This window comes from Ostreococcus lucimarinus, chromosome 3 (genome assembly GCF_000092065.1).
Source record: "Ostreococcus lucimarinus CCE9901 chromosome 3, complete sequence".
NCBI classification, from domain to species: domain Eukaryota; kingdom Viridiplantae; phylum Chlorophyta; class Mamiellophyceae; order Mamiellales; family Bathycoccaceae; genus Ostreococcus; species Ostreococcus sp. 'lucimarinus'.
In genome coordinates, this window is record NC_009357.1 from 165,052 (window position 1) to 187,065 (window position 22,014).

The 22,014-nt window shown below is 62.6% G+C and overlaps 15 protein-coding genes across 15 annotated transcripts; 6 read left to right on the top strand and 9 right to left on the bottom strand.

Annotated features, from left to right (window-relative positions):
* Positions 1 to 28: 28 nt before the first annotated feature.
* Positions 29 to 1,487, bottom strand: OSTLU_30421 (predicted protein). Its single transcript, XM_001416824.1, has one exon. The coding sequence runs from the start codon at positions 1,429 to 1,431 to the stop codon at positions 37 to 39; it is 1,395 nt and encodes a 464-aa protein (XP_001416861.1). The 5' UTR covers positions 1,432 to 1,487; the 3' UTR covers positions 29 to 36.
* Positions 1,488 to 1,706: 219 nt separating this feature from the next.
* Positions 1,707 to 3,383, top strand: OSTLU_14476 (predicted protein; the record flags this gene model as incomplete). The annotated part of the gene is made up of 1 exon (XM_001416536.1): positions 1,707 to 3,383. The coding sequence occupies one exon, from the start codon at positions 1,707 to 1,709 to the stop codon at positions 3,381 to 3,383; it is 1,677 nt and encodes a 558-aa protein (XP_001416573.1).
* Positions 3,384 to 3,437: 54 nt separating this feature from the next.
* On the bottom strand, positions 3,438 to 6,893 carry OSTLU_86630 (predicted protein; the record flags this gene model as incomplete). The annotated part of the gene is made up of 1 exon (XM_001416825.1): positions 3,438 to 6,893. The coding sequence occupies one exon, from the start codon at positions 6,891 to 6,893 to the stop codon at positions 3,438 to 3,440; it is 3,456 nt and encodes a 1,151-aa protein (XP_001416862.1).
* Positions 6,894 to 7,694: 801 nt separating this feature from the next.
* Positions 7,695 to 8,732, top strand: OSTLU_34546 (predicted protein; the record flags this gene model as incomplete). The annotated part of the gene is made up of 1 exon (XM_001416537.1): positions 7,695 to 8,732. The coding sequence occupies one exon, from the start codon at positions 7,695 to 7,697 to the stop codon at positions 8,730 to 8,732; it is 1,038 nt and encodes a 345-aa protein (XP_001416574.1).
* A 268-nt stretch (positions 8,733 to 9,000) lies between these two features.
* Positions 9,001 to 9,240, bottom strand: OSTLU_33906 (MPT family transporter: inner membrane translocase (import) Tim10; the record flags this gene model as incomplete). Its single annotated transcript, XM_001416826.1, has 1 exon — positions 9,001 to 9,240. One exon carries the CDS (start codon positions 9,238 to 9,240, stop codon positions 9,001 to 9,003), a length of 240 nt encoding a protein of 79 aa, XP_001416863.1.
* Positions 9,241 to 9,845: 605 nt separating this feature from the next.
* On the top strand, positions 9,846 to 11,411 carry OSTLU_49086 (MFS family transporter: sugar (sialic acid); the record flags this gene model as incomplete). Its single annotated transcript, XM_001416538.1, has 2 exons — positions 9,846 to 10,655; positions 10,701 to 11,411. 2 exons carry the CDS (start codon positions 9,846 to 9,848, stop codon positions 11,409 to 11,411), a joined length of 1,521 nt encoding a protein of 506 aa, XP_001416575.1.
* Positions 11,412 to 11,475: 64 nt separating this feature from the next.
* On the bottom strand, positions 11,476 to 11,988 carry OSTLU_30427 (predicted protein; the record flags this gene model as incomplete). Its single annotated transcript, XM_001416827.1, has 1 exon — positions 11,476 to 11,988. One exon carries the CDS (start codon positions 11,986 to 11,988, stop codon positions 11,476 to 11,478), a length of 513 nt encoding a protein of 170 aa, XP_001416864.1.
* A 332-nt stretch (positions 11,989 to 12,320) lies between these two features.
* OSTLU_10245 (predicted protein) lies at positions 12,321 to 13,175 on the top strand (the record flags this gene model as incomplete). Its single annotated transcript, XM_001416539.1, has 1 exon — positions 12,321 to 13,175. A coding segment is annotated over one exon (855 nt), but the record flags the coding sequence as incomplete, so codon positions are not given.
* Positions 13,176 to 13,300: 125 nt separating this feature from the next.
* Positions 13,301 to 14,026, bottom strand: OSTLU_30429 (predicted protein; the record flags this gene model as incomplete). The annotated part of the gene is made up of 1 exon (XM_001416828.1): positions 13,301 to 14,026. The coding sequence occupies one exon, from the start codon at positions 14,024 to 14,026 to the stop codon at positions 13,301 to 13,303; it is 726 nt and encodes a 241-aa protein (XP_001416865.1).
* Positions 14,027 to 14,259: 233 nt separating this feature from the next.
* RPS20 (Ribosomal protein S20, component of cytosolic 80S ribosome and 40S small subunit) lies at positions 14,260 to 14,637 on the bottom strand (the record flags this gene model as incomplete). Its single annotated transcript, XM_001416829.1, has 1 exon — positions 14,260 to 14,637. The coding sequence occupies one exon, from the start codon at positions 14,635 to 14,637 to the stop codon at positions 14,260 to 14,262; it is 378 nt and encodes a 125-aa protein (XP_001416866.1).
* A 698-nt stretch (positions 14,638 to 15,335) lies between these two features.
* OSTLU_2905 (predicted protein) lies at positions 15,336 to 16,664 on the top strand (the record flags this gene model as incomplete). The annotated part of the gene is made up of 1 exon (XM_001416540.2): positions 15,336 to 16,664. A coding segment is annotated over one exon (1,329 nt), but the record flags the coding sequence as incomplete, so codon positions are not given.
* A 132-nt stretch (positions 16,665 to 16,796) lies between these two features.
* On the bottom strand, positions 16,797 to 18,011 carry OSTLU_4650 (predicted protein; the record flags this gene model as incomplete). Its single annotated transcript, XM_001416830.2, has 2 exons — positions 16,797 to 17,742; positions 17,857 to 18,011. Coding segments are annotated over 2 exons (1,101 nt in total), but the record flags the coding sequence as incomplete, so codon positions are not given.
* A 198-nt stretch (positions 18,012 to 18,209) lies between these two features.
* On the bottom strand, positions 18,210 to 19,133 carry OSTLU_30433 (predicted protein). Its single transcript, XM_001416831.1, has 2 exons — positions 19,098 to 19,133; positions 18,210 to 18,960 (listed from the first exon to the last, which is right to left on the bottom strand). The coding sequence occupies exons 1-2, from the start codon at positions 19,125 to 19,127 to the stop codon at positions 18,262 to 18,264; spliced, it is 729 nt and encodes a 242-aa protein (XP_001416868.1). The 5' UTR covers positions 19,128 to 19,133; the 3' UTR covers positions 18,210 to 18,261.
* A 1,422-nt stretch (positions 19,134 to 20,555) lies between these two features.
* Positions 20,556 to 21,460, bottom strand: OSTLU_30435 (predicted protein; the record flags this gene model as incomplete). Its single annotated transcript, XM_001416832.1, has 1 exon — positions 20,556 to 21,460. The coding sequence occupies one exon, from the start codon at positions 21,458 to 21,460 to the stop codon at positions 21,158 to 21,160; it is 303 nt and encodes a 100-aa protein (XP_001416869.1). The 3' UTR covers positions 20,556 to 21,157.
* A 118-nt stretch (positions 21,461 to 21,578) lies between these two features.
* OSTLU_30436 (predicted protein) lies at positions 21,579 to 21,971 on the top strand (the record flags this gene model as incomplete). Its single annotated transcript, XM_001416541.1, has 1 exon — positions 21,579 to 21,971. One exon carries the CDS (start codon positions 21,579 to 21,581, stop codon positions 21,969 to 21,971), a length of 393 nt encoding a protein of 130 aa, XP_001416578.1.
* Positions 21,972 to 22,014: the final 43 nt, after the last annotated feature.

Consider the following 22,014-nt stretch of genomic DNA (forward strand, 5'->3'; position numbering starts at 1 on the left):
TGCAACAATTCATCATAATTAAAATCTCTTCGCGTATTAAATGTCGATCGACTCCTTCGTAAAAGCCGGCATTTCGAAGGCGGAGGCGAACGCCTCGACTTCGTCGCGCATGGCGGCCACCTTGGGGTTGTTATCGAGACCTTTCTTCCAGTCTTTGAGCATCTTTCCATGGCTCTTTTGCACTTCTAAGCACAAATCGGCGGCGCGGGAGAGGAATTCGGCGATTTGCACAAAGTCCGACTCCACGAGACCGCGAGACGTCATCGCAGGGGCGCCGATGCGCACGCCACCCGGAGAAAGCGCACTTGCGTCGCCGAACACCGCATTCTTGTTCAAAGTAATGTGCAAAAGATCGCACAGGTATTCCATCTTGCTCCCAGTCAAACCGAGCGGGCGCAAATCCCAAAGCACCAAGTGGTTATCCGTACCGCCAGTGACGAGGTTGTAGCCCTTGGACACCAACGTTTCGCCCAACGCTCTGGCGTTCGCCTTAACTTGCTTGATGTACGTCTTGAACTCAGGGGTTTGCGCATACTTGAGCGCGACCGCCAACGCGCCGATTTGGTGGTTGTGCGGACCGCCTTGCAGCGCTGGAAAGACGGCCATGTTGATGCGCGATTCGTAGTTGTAATCCTTGCCCGTCTTCGCGTTGACGCCGCGGCGGAAGAAAATCATCCCCGAACGCGGACCGCGAAGAGACTTGTGCGTCGTCGTCGTCACGATGTCACAGTATTCGAACGGTTGTGCTTGTTCTTCCGCGGCAACCAAACCGGAGATGTGCGCCATATCCATCATCAACATCGCCCCGCACTTGTCGGCAATTTCCCGGAAACGTGCGTAATCCCAATCTCTCGCGTACGCCGAACCACCGCAAACGATCATCTTCGGTCGGAAATCCATCGCCTTTTCTTCGAGCTTATCGTAATCGATGTACCCAGTCTTCGGGTCCACCTTGTACGGCAAAGATTCAAAGAAAATTGACGTCGCCGAAATCTTCTTCCCGTTTGAGTTGTAATATCCGTGCGTCAGGTGTCCACCGCTCGGCAGATCCAATCCCATGATTCGATCGTGCGGGTTCAACAACGCCGTGTACACCGCCATATTCGCCGGCGATCCACTGTACGGCTGCACGTTCACCCCCCATTCCTTCTCGTCCAGGCGATACGCCGCCAACGCTCGCCTCTGGCACAGCGTCTCCACTCGATCGATCACCTCGTTCCCACCGTAATACCTCGCCCCCGGCAACCCTTCCGAGTATTTATTCGTCAACGCGCTTCCCAGCGCTTCCATCACCGGCGCGGACGTGAAATTCTCGCTCGCGATGAGCTCGATGCCACCGATTTGCCGGCGCTTTTCGAGTTGAATCAGATCGTACATCTCCTTGTCCGCGCTCTTCAGCGGCGCGAGCGCTTCGGGGAAGACGCGATTCATGGCGGGCGATGATCGCGATGTCAAGCGACGGCGCGCGCGGCGGGAGTCGCGACGCGGGAGTCGCGCGTCGGTGTGACGCGCCGTCGCGGCGCGCGTGTGATTTTAGTAAAAACCCGCGTGTGGTAAAATCACACTCGCGCGCGCGCCGACGACGAAAGTTTCGCGACGGTTCGGTTGGAAGTTCGATCGTCGCACGCGCGAGCGCGCGCGACGCGAACGACGCGAGCGACGCGAGAGCGCGACGCGAGCGACGCGAGCGACGCGAGGGACGCGAGATGCCGACGCGCGCGGTCGCGGTGGTGCTCGCGGCGACGCTGGCGGCGCGAGGCGCGCGCGGGGAACACCCTCGGGACGCGAGCAACTGGCAAGGAAAGCACGCGTGCGACGCGGCGGGCAGAGCGGCGAAGCCGCGGTCGGTGCGCGACGTGTCGGAGGCGGTGTACGCGTCGACGGATGCGCGCGCGAACGGTGCGGGGCACTCGTGGCATTCGGGATTGTTTTGCGCCGCGAACGGCGGGACGCGCGTGGACGTGAGCGAGACGCGGGCGGTGCGCGCGGCGGAGCGTTTCGCGCTGGACGAAGGGGCGATGGCGGCGCGCGCGGACGCGGGGATGCTGACGAGAGATTTGCTCGATGGGCTCGCGAGACGTGGGTACACGCTGCCGGCGTTTCCGTGGTTCATAGACCAGACGATCGGGGGGGCGATCGCGACGGCGAGTCACGGGAGCTCGCTCAGAGCGGGATCGCTCTCGTCGCAGATGGTGGCGTGCACGCTTGTCAAGGCAGATGGTTCCGTGGAGCATTTCTCCGAGGGCACGACGCCCGCGCCGTTGTTCGACGCGCTGCGCGCGAACATCGGGCGGTTGGGTGTCGTCGTTGACGTCACGCTGCGCGTGGTGAAGAACACGCGAATCACTCGTAGAAACGAGGACGTGAGTCCCGAGGCGTTCGTCAACGAGATGCGGCGCGTGCAGGACGCGGTGCGAGCGTGCGAGCGCGATTACGCTGGCAACTTTGACGCGCAGTGGTCGTGCGCGATGAACAAGCCAGAGGTGCGTGCGCTCGATGAAACCCAGTTTTTCTGGTACATTCCCCTCGGTGAAATGAGTCGCGTGCACTTCGAGCGCGAGGAGCCGATGCCTTCGTTTCCTCGATACGACGAGCGAGGGTCGAAGGAGCTTTCCTCGATTTGGTATGGTTCGTTGAGCGGCAATGATTTGATTCGTGACTCGCCTCGCCGTGTTCGCGATATCACATCTCCTGTGACGCTGATGAGCGCCGACTCGATGGCGGAATCCTGGGCGAGACAATGGAAGCGCGCGACTCTCGCGAACATCGCCAATAACACAGAAGAACAACGAGATAATTTTTTATCGATGACTGAGCGCCAGTACGAGTTACATCAGCGATACGGGTACGAGCAACTTGAAGTCGCGGTGCCGTTAACGAAGGCTGGCGATTGCATGCGCGCGTTCAAGGAGGCCTTGTACGACGACCGGCAGTTGAATTTAGGATTTCGCTCGCAGGCGTTACTTCGGTTCATCAAACCCGAAAGCGCGTGGCTGTCGCCCGCACATGGGCGACTTGGGTCCTTGTACATCAACATTGAAGATTTCATCAAGTATTCCCGCTTGATCGATCGATATGGAAATCCACGCTTTGACGCCGCAGTTAAAATTTTACGCGGGGACTCGTGCGAAGGGAGATTGCACTGGGGGAAGTTTGGCTTCCCGGAACGCCGAGGGTGCTTTGACGGTGCCAAGGAGTATGGTGTTGCGTTTTGTCACTTCGGCTGTCACGTGCATCGTTTGGATCCCACGGGAAAGTTTGCTGGAGATTCAGACGTCTTGCGCTTCGACGGCGTTGATTTCGTACACTGCTGCGGCGATGACGGATTGTTCAAAGAAAGCTCGACGTGTCGGTGCGCGCTAACGGATCGTCAATCATGCTAGATATTTGCTAACGTTTCTATGACATGATTTTACTACAGTAATTCCAGTACTCCTCTAACGACACACGCTCAGCACGCCGTCGCATCTCAAAGTTGCGAATAAACGAGAACTCGACAAGAGCTGGATCGCGCAAAACGGCGTTTGCTCGCCGTACACGGAAAGTGGTGAAAATCTCGCGACCTTCTCGTTACCTGACGATGTCAAAGCAAACACGCCTATCGTCGCACCGCTCACACTGAATACATCACCCTTGGTGCTCACAGCGATGTCTCGAACCTCGTGTTGATGACCTCGAAACGTGCGCACTCGGCCGTCGAAGCGTTTCTTAGCGTCGCCGCGGGTGTCGATCATGCGCACATCCCAAAGAGCCACAGTCATATCGTCTGAAGCGGTGAGAATTTCGTAAGATTTACTCGATGGCGAGACGATTTTGTTGACGCCACCGTCGTGCGCCTTGACGTCGAATACCACGCCCGACGTTCGTAAATCGAACCCACACATGTATCCGAATCGATTGCTTGCGTACACCAAGCCATCCGTTGATGCATGCAACGCTTCCACCTCGGTGGCCGATGCGGCGTCGTCATTTGGACACTTGAATTGTCGAAATATTTTACCCGCCCCTGCATCTGCGATGAGGACTCCGCCGTTGGTCGTGCCGCCAGCAACGTAAGGCGAACCGCGAGCGCCGTCATAGACGCACATCGACTCGAATCCTCCCGCATCTCGCGAGTAAAACTGCCAGATGTGATCGCTATTCGTGTTCCAGACATGCATGTATCCTTTGTCGTCGCACGAACACGCCCTGGACACGTCACCTTCGTGGTCGTTGACAAAATCGAGAAACATGCTCGCCCTCACCGTAGCTTCGTGACCTGTGTAGGCTGACATCGCACCGCTCGAGTTTTCGCCCTCCGGACCGCTCGTACGCCACACACGAACGACGTTGTCGCCACGGGACGTCACGCCGTTGGTAAGAAAGAGACGTTCATCAGCACTCACAGAAAGCGTTTGCGCCGACGGTCGAGCTATTCGACTGTGAACGCGCCACGACGTCAACGCCGCCACATGTAGGCGCCATGGATCGTCGTCGACCGCTCCGGCATTCGCGAGCACGCTCGACATCGTTATCGTTTCAGTTTCATCATCTTCTTCGTGGTCTGACACATCGCGTGGAAGCCAACCCCAAGCGCCAGCATTGTTCCTGTCGTTGCTCGAACGCTGATGCCACTCATCGAGGTGGTCGAGGACTGACGGCGCCGACGCAGTCGAGGCTTTGAAAATAAAAGCTTCAGACTGCGGACCAAGAGACTTCGCTAACGACGCTAAGATGTCGGCTACGAGAACGTGCGCTCCGGACGAAGTGTCGTCTCGATTGCTCTTTAATGCTTTGCGCAGAACGTCGACGATCCTTCGCAGCGCCACGGGCAACGGCGACGATTTTGCGATGAACGTCAACCCACACGTCACACGTGCTACTTCTTCTGCGCTGCAGAATTTGGGTTGCAAACATGCGATCAAGACTGGAATGAAAATGCGGTTGAACGTCGCCGCGCCCGTCGCTTTGCGAAGCGCGCGGAGGACAGCCATATCAAACAACTCGCGCTTCAATGTCGGGCCCTCGGCGTTTAAACAAGCGCTCGGCGCACTCACGGCGCGAAGAACAAGCGGTACTATCATGTCAATGACGTCCCGACGAGAGGCAACGCCGCACGCTGTCACCACTAAAGAAGACAAACACATCGCCACTTCCATCTCATCTTTCGCGGCGAGCGGTTTGCCCCCAACGTACGATTCGACTTCCGGGCATATATCGCCTAGGACGAGGTGTGCAACAGTCGGCGAAACTCCCTTGAGCGCGTCATCAGCGATCATAATCCTTGCCGCGCGCGATTCATGTGCGGTGCGCAAATTTCCAAGGACCATTGCCGCACTGCGGATATCTGTTGAAAACAACACCGAGTCGCGCACCGCGGAGGCGGCGATTGGCTTCGGCGAGTCCATTAATAGTTTTACCACATCTCGCGCTTCAACAGGCATGCGGTTCAGCCAATATTTCAGAGACTTGAAAAGCACTTGTGTGCGGTCGATATCATCGAATAAACCGTCACTGATCGACTTCATCGGTGATTTGTTAAAGAGGCCACTCACCGACGACGGCGTGTCGTCACTGTGCGCGGGACACGGCGCACCGGCGTATATGGCTCCCAATACGCGCCCGAGCGCTCGTAGATCTTTTTCTTGGACATTTCGTAGCGACGGTTCGGTAATCTTAATGATTGTTTCGACCGCATCGCACAGGTCATCCTCAGTGTTCACTGCTGGAACCGCGCGCGGAATTTCGCCAGCGCTTCGCTTTGGATGCGGCGCGTGAAAGATACAAAATCGTCCGCTCGATTTGAGCTTGCTCTTTTCGTCATCTCGCACCATGACATTCTTTGCGATAAATGCCGCCCTACCGTATGTGGCGTAACCAAAAGTCAAATCGATCCATGTGTGTAGATTATCGCTCACCGCTTTCGATTCGAGAGCTTCGCGATGAATTTTGATGAAGTAGTCTGCCGAACCTTCGCCAACCTGAGACCAGGATGGCAAGGACAAATCGCGCATATCTTCGTGAATGGACGTGAACACGTTCGGGTTGAGGTAAAAGTCAATCGGTGCCTCGTCTGGCGACATTTCAAAAAGCCGCGCAATATCCTTGGGATATTCGTCGGCGACAAAGTTCGCTCGAACGACGCGCGCGAGCGTCGAGCGAGGCGTCCTTCGCGCCAATGCAATGCATGCGCCGAGTTCACTGAGACAATCGTCGCTCACGTGATGCGGCGGCGTCGTGTTTCGGTACGTAAAATCCAACTGTTCGTCCCCCTTGGTCAGACGCCATTTCGTTTTGCTCAAATCTCGCGCGCCGCGGAGAGAATCCGTCGAGGCGTCGAATGGAAACTCTTTAAAGTCTATCACCCACGGCGCGACGGCGTAATACGCGCGATCCTTCCCGCGACGTGCAAGCTCATTCAACTTGGCGATGTACTCCAAGTTGCTTATCGCTCCCACGCGCCAAGCCGACGTGAGATGTCGCGCGCTCGTCTCGACGGTTTGCCTTTGCTTCAGGCTCGCCGCCATCACTTCGATTTCTCGACAAGGTCCGACCTCACCATCGCGTGCGTGCGGCGAATTATGCATTCCGGACAATTGTACGAACGGCACGCCCACCGCATCGCCGCTCAGCGTGGACAAGCACACGCAGTCGACGCTCAAATTCCCGTGCGCCAAGTTCTTTTCGTGCGCGTGCGCCAACGCTCGACACAGCTGAAACGCCGCCAAAGACGCCTTCGCCGCGTCGTTCGCGAACGGATTCCCCCCCGACCTCAAACACGCTCCGAGTGTGTACTCATAAAAAGGCTCCACCGAGCACACGACGCCATCACCGACGATCACCGCGCACGCCGGCGCGACGTTTGGATGCGACGATCGAAACGCGCTCGCGCTCGCCCCTCGCCGCGCGCTCATCGCCGCGAAAGCCCTCTCCAGCGCCGACCGCACCGCGTCACAAAACGCATTCACATCGCCGCTCGCGTTCGCGATTTCGACGCCGAGCGCGCGCGCGATCTCGCACCGTCGTCGCGTCTCCGCCGTCGTCGCGACGCGCGCCGCGATTCTCAACCGCGCGCCTCGCGCGTCCTCCAGCACCCCCTCGCCCGCGTCGTCGTCCGCGAATCGCGCGACGACGCCCTCGGGCGCGCATCGCGAGATGACTTCCGACGCGCGCATCGCCCGCGTCGTCGTCCTCGTCGTCGTCGCGCGCGCGTCCGCGTCACCGCCGCGCCAGCGACATCAGCGCCTCCCACAGCGCGTACGCGCACAGCGCGCCGATCAAACACAGCGGCACCGCCTGCGCGCTCGCGCACGCGCGCTTCCGTCGGACGTCGTCCACGAGCGCGGTCTCGTCGTCGACGAACGTCGCCCGCGGCATTGTGACGCCGCGCGCGGCAGTTTCCGACGCGGAATCGCCTCGACGCGACGCCGTGCGCGCGCCGAACGCGTCGCGCGCGACGCGAACGAACGGAACGCGCGCGCGCGCGTCGCGCGCGAGCGCGCGAGCGCGCGACGACGCGGCGAGGACGCGGCGACGTGGGAAGAAGTCGAGTTCGTTAGTAGGGGATCGAATCGGACGCGGGAAGAAGTCGACGCGAGGACGACGCCATGCGGCGACGGGAAGGCGCGGGACGACGGCAGAGTGAACTCGCGGAAGAGATCCGACGGCGGTCGAGCGATCTGCTGAAGAGCGCGAAGAAACGACCGAAGGCGGTGATGCGGCGCGCGGTGACGGGGAACGCGGATACGCGAGTGCGCGACTACGTCAAGATTCCGCGCGTGATACGACAGATCGATAAGGTGTCGTTTTGCGCGGGTGTGTATGGGTTGATGATGACGGAATACATCGCGACGCGCGCGCCGGAGAAGTTTTGGTTGTTTTACGCGGTGGCGATGCCGGGGGTGTTTTTGGCGAGAGCGGTGTATTATCGAATGATTCGTTGGCAATACTTTTTGTACGATTTCTGTTACTTTGCCAACGCCTCGGCGATGATGTTTCTGTGGCGATGGAAGAAGAGCGCGACGGTGTTTCGGTGCATCTTCGCGTTCGCGAACGGGCCGGTGTTGTTGGCGATTCCGTTATGGAGAAACTCGTTGGTGTTTCACAGCGTGGACAAGGTGTCGAGCATTTTCGTGCACGCGATGCCGTGCTTGATGACTTGGTGCGGTCGGTGGTACGGGTTTGGGAACGATGTGAATAGGCTGAGTGTGCGAGAGTTGGGCGCGGACGTGAGCGTTCTCACGGGATGTTTGGATCTCATGGTGTACCCGATGTTCGCGTACTTGTTTTGGCAGGCGCTGTATTTGGCAAAGACGGAACTCATCGACAGAGTGAAGTTAGTGAGCGATCCGGCGCTCATGACTTCGCTGCGTTGGCTTGCGAGCGATCGAAACTCATCGGCGAATAAATACGCGTTGAAGATGATGCGCGGCATCGGATTGTTCGGCGCGGACGAGTTCTTCGACGCTGAATCCATCAAGACGAAATTCGTCTTCGTCATGCTCCAGCTCGGGTACACCATCGTCACCTTCATCCCCATCCCGCTCTGTTACTCGAATTACTACGCCCATACCGCTCTCATGTGGGCCGCGTTCGGGTCATCGGTGTACAACGGCGCGGTGTATTACATCGACGTCTTTTCGCGCCGCTACGTCGAACGTCTCGCCATGGCGGAAGAATTAGAACGAGACTCACAAAGTCCCGGACTCTCCGAGTCCGAAATCGATCGATTGATGATGACCCCGATAGATTGATGCACGCGATCGATGAGATGGTTTGTCGTAAAATTTGTCGTGAAAACGCGCGCGAAATCGTCGCGACGCCGCGCGCCCGACCCGACGCCGAGAAGCGCGTTCCCGCGCCCTCAGCCCTCGTCGAAGACTTCGCCCGCCTCGTCCGCCGTCGCGTCGCCCGCCGGCTCGCGCTCGCCCTCTCGCTCCCACCGTCCGGTTTATCGACTAGTACATCGCGTCTACGCATAACAACAATCGATTCGGTCGCGTCTACGCTCTCGCGCGCGCCCTAGCTCGGCGCGTTCCCTTGCGCCCCCAACATCTGCCCCACGATCGCCACGCTCTCCCAGTACTTCGCCGCGCACCGATCCACGCACGAGTTCTCCCCCACGTTCAGTTCGCCGTCCTTGAACTTCTTATCGATGCACTTCTCGTAGCACGCGCCCACGAGCTTGTTGAACAGCTCCACGCGGTACTCCATCTCTTGTCCAGCCATGGCGAACGCCGCGTCGCGCTGTTCGGGCGTCATCGTCGGCGCGCCCTGTCCCGTCTGCGACATCGCGGTTTCTCTCGCCGCTCTCGCGTCGCGTCGTTCGCGTCGCTCGCTCGATCCGGCGTCGTCCGTCGTCCGTCGCGGCGTCGTCTGGCGGTCGCGCCGCCGCCGCGGCGTCGCGGTGGTTCGTCGCGCGCGCGTCGACCCTCGCGTCACGGTTCGATTTTCGCGATCGAACCTCGACGCGTCGATCGCCGCGCGTCGAGCGCGTCGATCGCGCGCGCGACAAAGAGACGCGCTGACTGTTTGCCCACACGCGAGTTCGACGCGCGCGCGAGGGGACCGACGCGGCGGCCCGCACTCGACGTCGCGCGCGCGTCGCGGCGACGAGCGCGCGGCGGGAGGCGCGGGAGACGCGTCCGCGAGACGCGCGTCGACGCGGCGATTCGATCGACGCGCGCGCGGGCGCGATGGCGAGCGCGCGCGCGGGACTCGGCGGTCGGTCGTTAGGCGGCGACGGCGACGCGCGACGCGCGACGCGCGCGCGCGCGCGGATGCGCGGCGCGAGGCGCGACGGGAGACGCAGCGCGCGCGTCGAGCGCGCGCGCGCGACGGGAGGGACGCGCGCGCGCGACGGCGCGATGGGGCGCGCGAGAGGGGGACGCGGGGAGGAGGCGCGAGAACGCGGCGACGTCGCGGCGCGCGCGAGAGCCGAACGACGCGATCGACGGGACGCGGTCGCGGCGAGCGGGAGCTCGAAGACGACGCGCGAGGATCGGGACGAGGGCGAGGAGGATCCGGACGAGGCGTGGGCGTTTGAGTTTCCGAAGTCGGCGAGCGACGTCACGACGCTCTGGCGAGGCGCGCCGAGTCGGTATCGCGTGCTCTTCGTCACGGTGTTCGCGTTCATCGTGTGTAACATGGATAAGGTGAATATTTCGGTGGCGATCATTCCCATGGCGCGGGAGTTCGGGTGGACGAGCACGCAGGCGGGGTTCGTGCAGAGCGCGTTTTTTTACGGTTTCGCGGCGTCGCAGTTACCGGGCGGGTACTTGTCGACGAAATTCGGTGGTGCCAAGGTGTTGCCGATCGGGATGTTGATTTTGTCGTTGGCGACGATCGCGATTCCGATCGTCGGCGTGAACGAGCAGAGCATTTTCCTGTCGCGCGTGCTCGTGGGTTTGGGCGAAGGCGTGGCGCCGAGCGCGGCGACGGATATCATCGCGAGAAGCGTCAGCGTGGGCGAGCGTTCGCGCGCCGTCGGGTTCGTGTTCAGTGGGTTCAACATAGGTTCGGTGCTTGGTTTGGGGGTGGCGCCACTATTGATAGAGGCGACGAATTGGAGGACGGTGTTCGCATTCTTCGGCTCGTGCGGTTTAGTTTGGAGTTTTTGGGCTTGGAAGCTGTACGGCGACGGCGGGATGGTTGACGAAAGTTACAAGGACGACGGCGTCACGGGTTTGACGGGTAAGCGCATATTCACCGTCGACGCAAAGGCGATAGCGAGCGGGAAGAGCCCGGCGGAAGACCCTCCGGTGCCGTGGGGGGAGTTTATATCGAATCCGTCGGTGCGCGCGCTCATGTACGTGCACTTTTGCAACAACTGGGGCTTCTACGTCCTACTCGCTTGGCTTCCGACGTACTTTACCGACGAGCTCGGGGTGACACTGACGAACGCATCGCTGTTGACTCTGCTTCCGCCGCTCGCGAACGTCGCGATGGCGTCCGTCGCCGGTCCGACTGCGGACCGCCTCATCGGCAGCGGCATGGAGATCACGAAGGTGCGTAAAACGATGCAAGCAGTCGCCTTCATGGGACCGGCGCTCGCCATGGGCTCGGCCGCATTGGTAGATCAGCCGGTGGCGACCGTGGGTCTGCTCACGCTCGGCCTTTCGCTAGGCGCGTTTTCGTACGCGGGTTTGTACTCAAACCATCAAGATTTGTCGCCCAAGTACGCGAGTATCCTGTTGGGCATGACAAACACGTGCGGCGCGCTTCCGGGCGTCATCGGCGTTCCGTTGACTGGGTACTTGATCAAAGAAACGGAAAATTGGGAGCTTAGCATGTTCGTTCCGGCGATGTTCTTCTACTTTACGGGAACGCTCGTATTCAGCAAGTACGGCAGCGGCGATCGACAAGCGTTCACGGGACAACCTATGCCCGAACCAGGCGAGATTCCGCCATCGTGCGATGGCGGCGGACATTAAACGTATGTACATATAGAAACACGCACGTATTATCACAACAGCACAATCGACGATCGTCCAAAAATCACGCCCAAAAATCATCGTCCTCCCCGGGGCCTAATCCGGCCTCGGCTCGCTCCACGAGCGCTCGATCGATGCCGAGCAAGATCTTACACCCTCGAGGCACCCCATAGCTACTGACTTTGTTGTCGTCGTCGTCCAAACGCTTACCGCAATAAAACAAAACTAGTGACTCCGGGCCGTCGAGCTTTTGCCGCGCCCCCGTGGTCATGTCCGCTCCAGAGCCCAACCCGCCCGCGCATAACGCGCGCGCCAATTCGCCAACCGTACCGCCATCGACGTCAAACTCGCACCGGTAACGACATCCATCGAAAAACACGGCGACGTGTCTGTCGTCCGTTCGCGCGGCGACCGTCGGTACGCTCGGCAAGAGCGCGAACCGCGGCGAATGCGCACTGGGTAGCTCCTCGAACACCGTCGCTTCGTCCTGCGGTAAGATCTCGCGTCCACCGCTCGCGTCGCACTGCCACGCGCCCTTTCCCAGCCCCACGTCCTTCCAATACTCCATGTCGTCCATCGCGGCGCGCGCGCGTCTCGCGACGACGAATCGCGACTTTTCAAGAGCCGTTTTCGGAGCGTTACGACGCGACGACGCGACGACATAACAACGCGCGCGCGGGCAGACAAACGCCCGCGAGCGCGCGCGATCGTCGACGCGGCCGCCGTGTCGTCGAACCGCGTCGAGCGATGGCGATTCAGACGCCGCGCGCGACGTCGGCGTCGCGCGCGCGAACGACGTTCGCGATCGGGCGAATCTTAAACGTGCACGCGCTGTACGAGTGGTTCGTCGCGCTGTTCCTGCGCTTCGTCACTCCTGGATGCCCGCGAGGGTTACCGAAGCTCGATCACGTGCGCGCGGTGTCGCGGCGGGTGACCCGCGTGCTCGGGCTGAATCCGAGCGCGTTGACACTGCAGGGGACGAATACGTACCTCGTGGGCACGGGACGCGAACGCGTGTTGATCGATTGCGGCGAAGGACGGCGTGGGTACGCGAAAAATGTGATCGAGGCGATGCGTGCGAGCGGGTGTGAGCGCTTGAAGTGCGTGTTGCTGACGCATTGGCATCCGGATCACGTCGGCGGGTTGCGCGGGCTTCGCAAAGCGTTGGGCGAAAACGTGCCGGCGTATAAACGAATTCGTACGAGTAAGGGGGAGTACGACGCGCGCGAGGGGATGGTGAGCCCGTATAATGTTCGGGCGTATGTAGATATACAAGATGGAGACGTCATCGCGGTGCCCGGAGCGACGCTTCGAGCAATATACACCCCGGGGCACACGACGGATCACATGTGCTTCGCGTTTGAGGAGGAGGGGGCAGTTTTCGCAGGTGATTGCGTTTTAAACGGGTCCACGAGCGATTTCGAGGACTTAACGATGTATTCATCATCACTCACGACGATCAAGGACGAGTTGGAGTCTTTCAAGCGACGCGGAGTGCAGGAGAATGGATCGAACAGACTGTACCCGTCGCACGGCGACGTCATCGAGGACGGCGCAAAGAAAATCGACGCCTACATCAATCACCGCGTTAGTCGAGAGACAATCTTACTGAACACCCTTCGCGAGCATCGTGAGTATGGGATGACGGCGTGGGAGCTCACGCGCGCGGTGTACGCATCCCTCGTCTCCTTCGTCGTTCTCTACACGTCGTGTGTGAAAATCACACGACAACACATCGAAAAGATGATCAACGACGGCGTCGTGCGCGAGCGACGAGAAAAGGGAACGCTATGGGGCGAAGTCGTGCGTTATCACGCCGTAGATTCCTAGTGTTGGGTTTCGTTTGTAACAACACCTAACTACGCTACGCTACGCTACGCTACGCTACGCTACGCTACAACGTCGCTCGAGTTCGCCGCTCGAGCCTCCTCCGCGACGGTCAAATCGTACATCTCAAACGCATCTAAAACCACCCCGCTCTCTTCATCCTTGAACACCGTACGATTTCCATTCACCGGCGCATCCCAGACGTTTCTCTCGAACAAAAGCTCCGGCAACACGTCTCGCCCTCGTCCGCGCAACGCTTCCTCGGCGTCGCATTTCGCCCACATCAACTGCACGCTCGGCCTGCTGTAAAACGCCCCCGTCGTCGCCTTGCGCCACGCCTCCGGCACGTCCAACGCATCGCACGCATCCTTAAACGCTCTTCCGTGATCTACGCCCGCCACGCCTGCCACCGCGTGCGCGAGCTCGTGCCGCACGCACCCGACGACGTTCTCGAACGCCGGGTCCAGCATGACGTACTTGGATAAAAACACGTCTCCGCGTTCGCCTCCGTCGCGTTCATCGTCGTACAGGTAGGTGATGCCGACGTAACTCTTGCACTTGTGCCAGCCGACGCGAAAGCGCGCGGGATCGAGCTCGGCGCGCGCGATCTCCAGCGCGCAGAGCTCGTTGGTGAGCGGCCAACGAAGGCTCAAGTCGTAGGACGAGCGCGCCCACGCGCGTTCGATGTCCGCGAGCGAGCGCGCGGCGTCGGCGACGGTGGCGCGACGCGCGGCGTGTTTGCGCGGCGCGAGCGCGCGCGCGGGTCGAGGCGCGGTGGCGGCGCGCATGGCGGCGAGGCGCGCTGTGCGGGCGCCGACGAAGTACGACGAAGTACGACGAAGTACGACAAAGTACGAAGCCGTTCACGAAAGTGCGCGTCGTGCAGATTACAATAACCTCTCTCCTCTAAGAAGACGCACGAACGATGCCGTTCGCTCATTGTAACGAGCGATATCGTTCGCGCGCGCGATGCGCGGTGTCGTCGACGACGCAAACGTCTCGCGAGCGAGAGACGCGTCGCCTAGTTGTCGACGATCGTCACCTCAACCTCCACGCCCGGTTCGATGGAGATTGACGTGATTTGCTTCACCACGTCCGCCGGCGAGTGCAAGTCGATCAAACGCTTGTGGATGCGCATTTGAAAGCGATCCCAAGTGTTCGTACCTTCCCCGCACGGCGACTTGCGCACGGTGAGCTTCAAAACCTTCGTCGGCATGCGCACCGGGCCCTTCACCTTCAACCGCTTATCCTTCGCCCCGCGAATGAGATCCGCGCACACCTTCTCGAGGTTCTTCACGTTACGAGACGTGAGCGTGATGCGAATGCGGTGCATCTGCTGCGTCGACTCTTCAGTCTTCGCGGCGGGCGCCTTGTACGGCGCGGCGGCGGCGGCGGACATCTTCCTGCGCGTCCAGAAATCGCGTCCTACGTCAGTCATTATTCTCCCACTCGATTCCCATCGCGCGCGCGCCCTTCGTCCCATCGCGCGCGTCGTCGTCGTCCCATCCATCCATCCGCCCCGCGTTCTAGGGCTTTCGCCCCGATCGCGTCTCGCGCCGCCCCCCCTCGCGCGCGCGTCTCCCGCGTCTCCGCGCGCGTCGTCCTCGTCGTCGCGTTCGCACCTCTCGCGTTCTCGCGCGTTGGGTCCGAGTCGACGATCCGCTTCGGTGGATCTCGTCACTGAGACTGACGCGCGCGCCGTCGCGCGCGCGCGCGTCGCGCGCGCGTTGCGAATCACACCGCGCGCGGCGCCGATATCGCGTCGATCGCGCGTCCGTCGCGTCGATCGACGGTCGAGGGTTCGATTTTCGCTATCGAACCTTGACGCGTCGATCGACGCGTCGATCGCGCGATCGATCGCGCGTCGATCGCGTCGCCGTCGTTATCCAAAACGCCGATCTCGACGACGCGCGACGCGCGCGACGCGGCACACACCGACGCCGCGCGCCGCGCGACGACGTCGAACGAACGCAGGGCGGAGGAATCACGCGCACGATGGCGTCGACGCACGCGTGCGCGTCGCGATTGACGGCGAGACGCGCGGGGAGTTTGAATGGTAAGGTTTTGCGGGCGCGCGCGACGGGCGGGGCGCGCGCGCGACGGGCGTGCGAGGCGAGGGCGGAGATCAAGGAGATCTTCATGCCGGCGCTGTCGTCGACGATGACGGAGGGGAAGATCGTGAGCTGGTTGATGGGCGAGGGGGACGCGATCGGGAAGGGGGACGCGGTCGTGGTCGTGGAGAGCGACAAGGCGGACATGGACGTGGAGTCGTTCGTGGATGGAATCATCGCGCACATCGCGGTCGGGGACGGGGAGGTGGCGACCGTGGGAGCGCCGATCGCGTACGTCGTCGATAGCGAGAGCGAGATCGAGGAGGCGAAGGCGAAGGCGGGCGGCGCGCCGGCGCCGGCGCCGGCCGCGCCGGCGGCCGCGGCGCCCGCGCCGGCGCCGGCGCCGGCGGCGCCCGCGCCGGCGGCGGCGGCGGCGGCGCCTGCACCGGCGGCGCCGGCGGCGCCGGCCGCGCCGGTGGCTTCCGGTCGCGTCGTCGCGACGCCGTACGCGAAGAAGCTCGCGAAGAAGCACAAGGTTGACCTCAAGACGCTCGCCGGTACGGGCTTGAATGGCCGCATCACCGCGGTGGACATCGAGAACGCCGCGGGCTTGCCGCCGACGCCGAAGGCTGGCGCCGCGCCTGCCCCGGCAGCGGCCGCGGCCGCCGCACCGAAGAAGGCGGCCGCCGTCGCGCCTCCGGCGCCCGCCGGCACCGTCGTGCCGCTCTCGGGCATGCAAGCCGCCGTCGCGAAGAACATGTTGCCGTCTCTCTCAGTTCCGGTCTCCCGCATCGCGATGAGCATCTGCACCGACGAGTTCGACAAGTTGTACGCCACTCTCAAGCCGAAGGGTGTGACGATGACCGCCTTGCTCACCAAGGCTGTCGGCGTCGCGCTCGCGCAGCACCCGATCATGTACTCCACCTACCACGACGGTAAGGGCATCGTGTACAACGACAAGGTGAACATCGCCGTCGCCGTTGCGCTCGATGATGGTTTGATCACGCCAGTCTTGAACGACACCGCCAACACCGATGTCTACCAACTCGGCCGCGAATGGAGCGGGCTCGTGAAGAAGGCGCGCAGCACTGGCTTGTCCCCGGCTGACTACGCCGGCGGTAACTTCACCATCTCCAACCTCGGCATGTTCGGCGTCGACCAATTCGACGCCATTCTCCCACCGAACCAAACCGCGATCCTGGCCGTCGGCTCTTCCAAGAAGACCGTCGTCCCGGTTGGTGGCATGATTGGCGTCAAGAGCTTCATGACGGTCAACATCGTCGCCGACCACCGTCACGTCAACGGTAACGTCGCGGCTGACTTCGGCAAGACTTTGCGCGAAGTGATCGAAAACCCTAGCAACCTGACGCTTTAAGTCGAAACTTTGGTGTTAGTAGGGCGTAGCGAGGTGATTCATTAATACACAATTTCGTTTGTATTCAACTTTTTAGACGCGTTCAATCAAATGCGGCACAATTTTCGCGGATTGCGAGCGACCCTAGTATATTTAAAGCTGCGAGGACGACCAAGACTTGGCGACGGCATCGAGAAGGCGTTCGTGAAGTGCGCTAGATGCGGCGATGATACCGCGATCCAACCCTTCGATGTAACGCCCGCCGGCAAAATTGAGCGGCGCGCCACCAGCGTCAGACACCCGACCACCCGCCTCCTCGACGAGAATCACGCCCGCGGCGTGATCCCAAATCTTTTCTCTGTACCCAGCCTTGGGAAACTTCATGAAAACGTCTGCATCGGCTCGCGCCACAGAGCCGTACTTGACTTGAGAATAAATGCGCAACGGTTTGCACTCGATACCGAGGTTGGTTGCCACCGCCGCCGTGAAACCCTGAGACGAGTTCGCCTTCATCACCGGCTCGGTGAATTTGGCTTTTTGGGGATCGAAAGCACCGCTGACCGTCACCTTACTCGGTTCAAAGTTTAGCTCCTCGTCAACAGGGAACATGTATGACCCATGGCCGCGCACGGCGGTGAAAATACAGCCCTTGTACCAACCGAGCGAGTCGCCTGCGAGCATCTTTGACACCAACCTCGGCGAAAAGCCGTAACTGTAACTCGTCTCAAATTCCAATACGTCTCCTTGCTTGGGCATGTTCGGGCACCCCATGACCCCAACCTTCAAATCGCCTTCGTCCATCAGCGCCAGCGCGATGGCGTACTGATCACCTCGCACGAAACCGAGCGTCCCGTCCACCGGATCCAAAATCCAATGCTTGCCCTTTGCCCCGCCCGTACTCTTTCCTTTATTGATCGCGCTCACCACGTCTTGCGAGCTCAATTCCACGGCATCATCCCCAATGTGAGTCTTCAACGTCTTATTCACCAACGCCACGATCTTCGCCAGCGTCGCGGCGCCGCCTTCGCCGCCTTCGGTGAGCGCCTCGGCGTCCTCCTCGCCGACGAGCGTCATATCCGGAAAGTCTTGCGAGATTCGCCTGTTCGTCATCCGCGTCGCGCTTTTCGTCAGTCTCCGCGCCCGATCGCGACTTAGAAATGTTTACGCGTCCATCGTCGCCGCGATCGCCATCGTCGCTCGCCATCGCGCGTACCACACGATTATTGCCTGCGCCGCGTAGTCGGCGAGCGTCACGAGCGATCGATCCTCCTTCGTCTCCGCCTGTTCGTCCATGCGCATCAGCTGCGCCTGCACCTCCTGACACAGCGTGCTCGCCAAACGAACGGCGTCGAGCGCGGTCTCGAGCTCGCGGGCGTAGGCGCCGCCGTCGATGCCGAGCGACGCCGCGGTGTCGGACGCCGACGCCGCCGCGCGCGAGCGACGGGAAAGCGTCGAGCGCGCGCGATCGCGCTGGATTCGGGACGCGCGCGCGGGCGCGTGGGTCGCGCGCGATGCGCGGGCGGCGGTGGTCGACATCGGGGCCGACGAGCGAGCGCGCGCGGGCGTGTGCGGGGCGAGAAAGCAGGGGTAGGTTTGTCGCGCGCTTTATCGTACACGTCTACGCCGGTTGCTCGGAACGAGGCGGGCTCTCCTCGTCGAAGCACACCCTGATCGACACGCCCTTGGCGTCTAAATCCCACGCCATGGTGTAACACGCGGCCACTAAGGCGAGCACGGCGAGCCACTCGCAAAAACCTATGAGCGAATACGCCGTCCGGCTCTCGTCCTTGCCCACGAGCGCCGAGAGCGCGGTGAATCCGCCGACGCCCAATCCCGCGAACGCCAATCCCGCGACTTTCGCGCGCATGCTGAATCGACTCACCGCGTCTTCGTGTTTTCTCAACTGCGCGACGACGCACGCGAGCCATATCCACAGCGCGAACAAGAATCCAAACGCCGCCGTCACGTGCGCGCCGAACGATTCCCCATAGTTTATCGCCGCCGTCAGCGCCAAGCATATCGCCGCCACGTACCCCACTCGCGCGCTCCTTCGCCCGTGCGCGCGCCATCGCGCATCGCTCGTCGCGTATCGATCCAAATATACCTTCACGACCGCCACCATGAAGAACAGCACCCACGACGCGAATCCCAGCGCGAATTCGCTCACCGCGCTCTGCGGCGTCCCCGTGAACGTCTCGGAGATGATCGGGAACACGTTCGTCGCGATCGCGCTCTGCGACGTCGCGAACGCGTAGGTGGTGACGATGCACGCCACCGTGCTCGCGCACGCGACGCGCACGAGCGCGCTCGCGGAGATCTGGTCGTCGAAAGTCGCGCTCGGTCAGCGCCTCGTCGTCGCCTCGTCGGCGCGCGTCCGCGCGTCGCGCGCGCGCGCCTCGACGCGTCGCGCCGCGGGGCGTCGCGGAGGGCGTCGCGTCGCGCGCGCCGTCGCACCTCGTCGCCGGACGCCGCGCCGGGCGCCATCGCGCGTCGTCGTCTGTCGCGCGCGTTTCGCGACGCACTGCGCGACGCGCGTCGGGCATGGAGCCGCGCGCGCGCGGCGCGGCGGCGCGGCGGGGGAAGGCCAAGGTGCGCCGCGACGAGACGCGCGACGCGCGACGCGCGACGCGCGCGACGAGGGCGCGCGCGACTGATTTCGATTTGATTCGCGACGCAACAGCTCGACGCATTTCGCGCGCGGGAACGCGGCGACGCGCGCGCGGACGCGTCGAACGATGGACGACGGACGATTGACTTGGCGCGCGCGACGCGCGACGGCGCGCGCGACGCGCGAAGCTCGAGCGACGGCGCGGTGGACGCGACGACGACGGCGACGGCGACGACGGCGGCGGCGGCGGCGCGCGCGACGGACGACGCGAGCGAAGACGCGAGCGAAGACGCGCGGGATGAGTTCGAGGAAATGCGAGGGGTGCTCGAGCGCGCGCGAGCGGAGGCGCGTCGGGCGCGAGAGGAGACGGCGATGGTGAAGGCGGAGCTCGCGGTGCTGAGGCGGAGCGCGAAGGAGGCGAAAATGTCGGCGGACGCGGCGAAGGGCGCGGCGGACGAAGCGAGCGGGAGTCGAGCGGTGTTGGAGGCGCGCGCGGTGGAGGCGGAAGAGGCGCGAGAGAGAGCGGAGAAGGCGCTCGATGCGGCGGAGACGGAGGCGAGGGAGGCGCGACTCGCGCTGGACGCGGCGCTCGCCGAGTCGGAGGAAGCGAGAGCGGCGCGGGCGGACGTAGAACGACGATTAGAGGTCGCCACCGCGCGAGCGACGGACGAGGAGCGAGAAAAGTCACGTTTCGATGAAATTATTCGCGAACGCGACGCGGCGCTGCGCGCGAGCGAGACCGCGAACGCGAGATCGCGAAGTTTAGAATCCGCGTTGGCGGAGTCGCGCGAGGAGCAGCTTCGCGCCGAGGAGGAAGCTATGCAGCTTCGGCGAGATTTAGACGAGAGCCGCGAGGAGCGACGACGCGCTCGCAGTGACGGCGCAATTTCGGCCGTGAACGACGACGGGACGAGCGCGGGCGACGTGGACCGGCGAAGGGGGCAATTTGTCGCCGACGAGGACATCGCGGCGCAGCAGGAGGAAAAGTACGCCTTGCTCGCCGAGTTACAAACGGAACGTCGCCGTCGCATCGAAGTCGAGGCCGAGCTCGAGGACGTGATTAACACGCAAAATGATATGAATGCGCGCGCGGAAACCGCATCGCGCATCGCCGCGGTGGCGGAAGGCGAGGCGGACGATTACCGCGCGCGCGTATCGGAGACGGAAAAGGCGACGAGGGCGGCGAAACGTTCGGCGACGGCGTTCGAGAGCCGCGCGGTGAAGGCGGAGAGCGCCATCGCTGCCGTCAAGCTCGTTATCGGCGAATCCGAAGACGCGAAGCACAGCGACGACGAGCTGCACCTCCGCGTCCGAGCGTACGTCGATCGCAAGACGCGGCGGGCGGACGCCGCGCTCGCCGACGCCCTGGAAGAGGCCCAACTTTTGCGCTCAAAGGCGAAACAGATGGGTGAATCCCGCGTCACCGACGCCGCGAGCGTCGACGACCGCGTGCTCAAACTCGCGGAAGTTCGCGACAAGCTCGTGGAAGAGATGAACGCCCAATCCGCCGAACTCGAACGCGCCGACGCCGAGATCGAGACCCGCGCCGACGCCGTCGCCGCCGCGCGCGACGAAATCACCGACCTCGAGCTCAAGCTCGCCTCTTCCAACGCTCAAAACGCGCGTCTGATCGAAATCATCGAGGAACAGGGCCGATGGTCCGCCGCCGAGCCGTCCTCGAGCGTCTCCGCGTCCTCCGCGGCGCGCGCCGCCGTCTCCGCCCCCGTCACCCCCGTCAAATTCGCGCCTCGTCGCGCCGACGTTCGCCGTCGAGACCTCGCCGCCGACGTCCTCGGCGATCGCAAGGCGCTTCTCGCTCGCATCGAGGCGCGCTTGCTCGAGATTCACGCGCTCCAACGTTAATTCACGCGCGACCGACCGCCCACCAGCCGCCATTCGAGACGATTCACCGCTCGCGCTCGAACGCGCGCTCGGCGTCCTCGTACGCCTCTCGCACGCGATCGCACACCGAGATGACGTCCAACAGCGCGTCCCGCATCGCGCCCTGCGCCGTCGTCCCGTTCGCGCCCGTCGTCTGCACGCGCACGCGCGCCTCGCGCTTCATCGGATGCGGCACCGAGTACCCGCACAGCGCGACGTCCGCGTTGCCGTTCAGCGCGTGTCGCAGCGCGTTCGCCAGCGTGTGGTCCTCGCCCGCGAGCGTGAAGGTGGCCTCGTTGGACGTCGCGGCGCGGCGCGGCGCCGTCATGGCGACGACGACGAGTGCGGGGGCGAGGGACGCGGTTCGAGGACGCGTCGTCTCGGCGACGCGAGGCGCGGGAGACGGGCGGCGACGCGCGGCGACGCGCGCGGGACGGCCGGGACGGATGCACGTGCCGAGCGACGCGTTTCAGGGACGGTCGCCGGAGATCGCGGCGAGGGACGCGCTCGGGAGGCTGTTCACGGCGGTGGCGGCGCGCGCGACGCTGGCGGAGACGCTCGAGCGCGAGGGCGCGGAGAGCGAGACGTATCTGGCGTTGAAAGCGTACGTGGACGCGCATCCGATCGGGAGGGACGGGAACGATTGGTTGCGGGGACTGATGGCGCGCGACGACGCGGGGAGTCGCGCGGCGGGGTTGCGCGTGTTGGAGGCGCGAGAGACGTACGCGAACGAGGTGTTTTCGTTCGAGGAGGTGCGGGAGATGGTGGAGAAGGCGGTGACGGAGGAAAACGATAAGTTGATGGCGGATTACGTGAAGAGAATGCTGCCGAAAATGTAAGCTATGAGTACAGATTAATGAATATTACACTATGACTATGAAT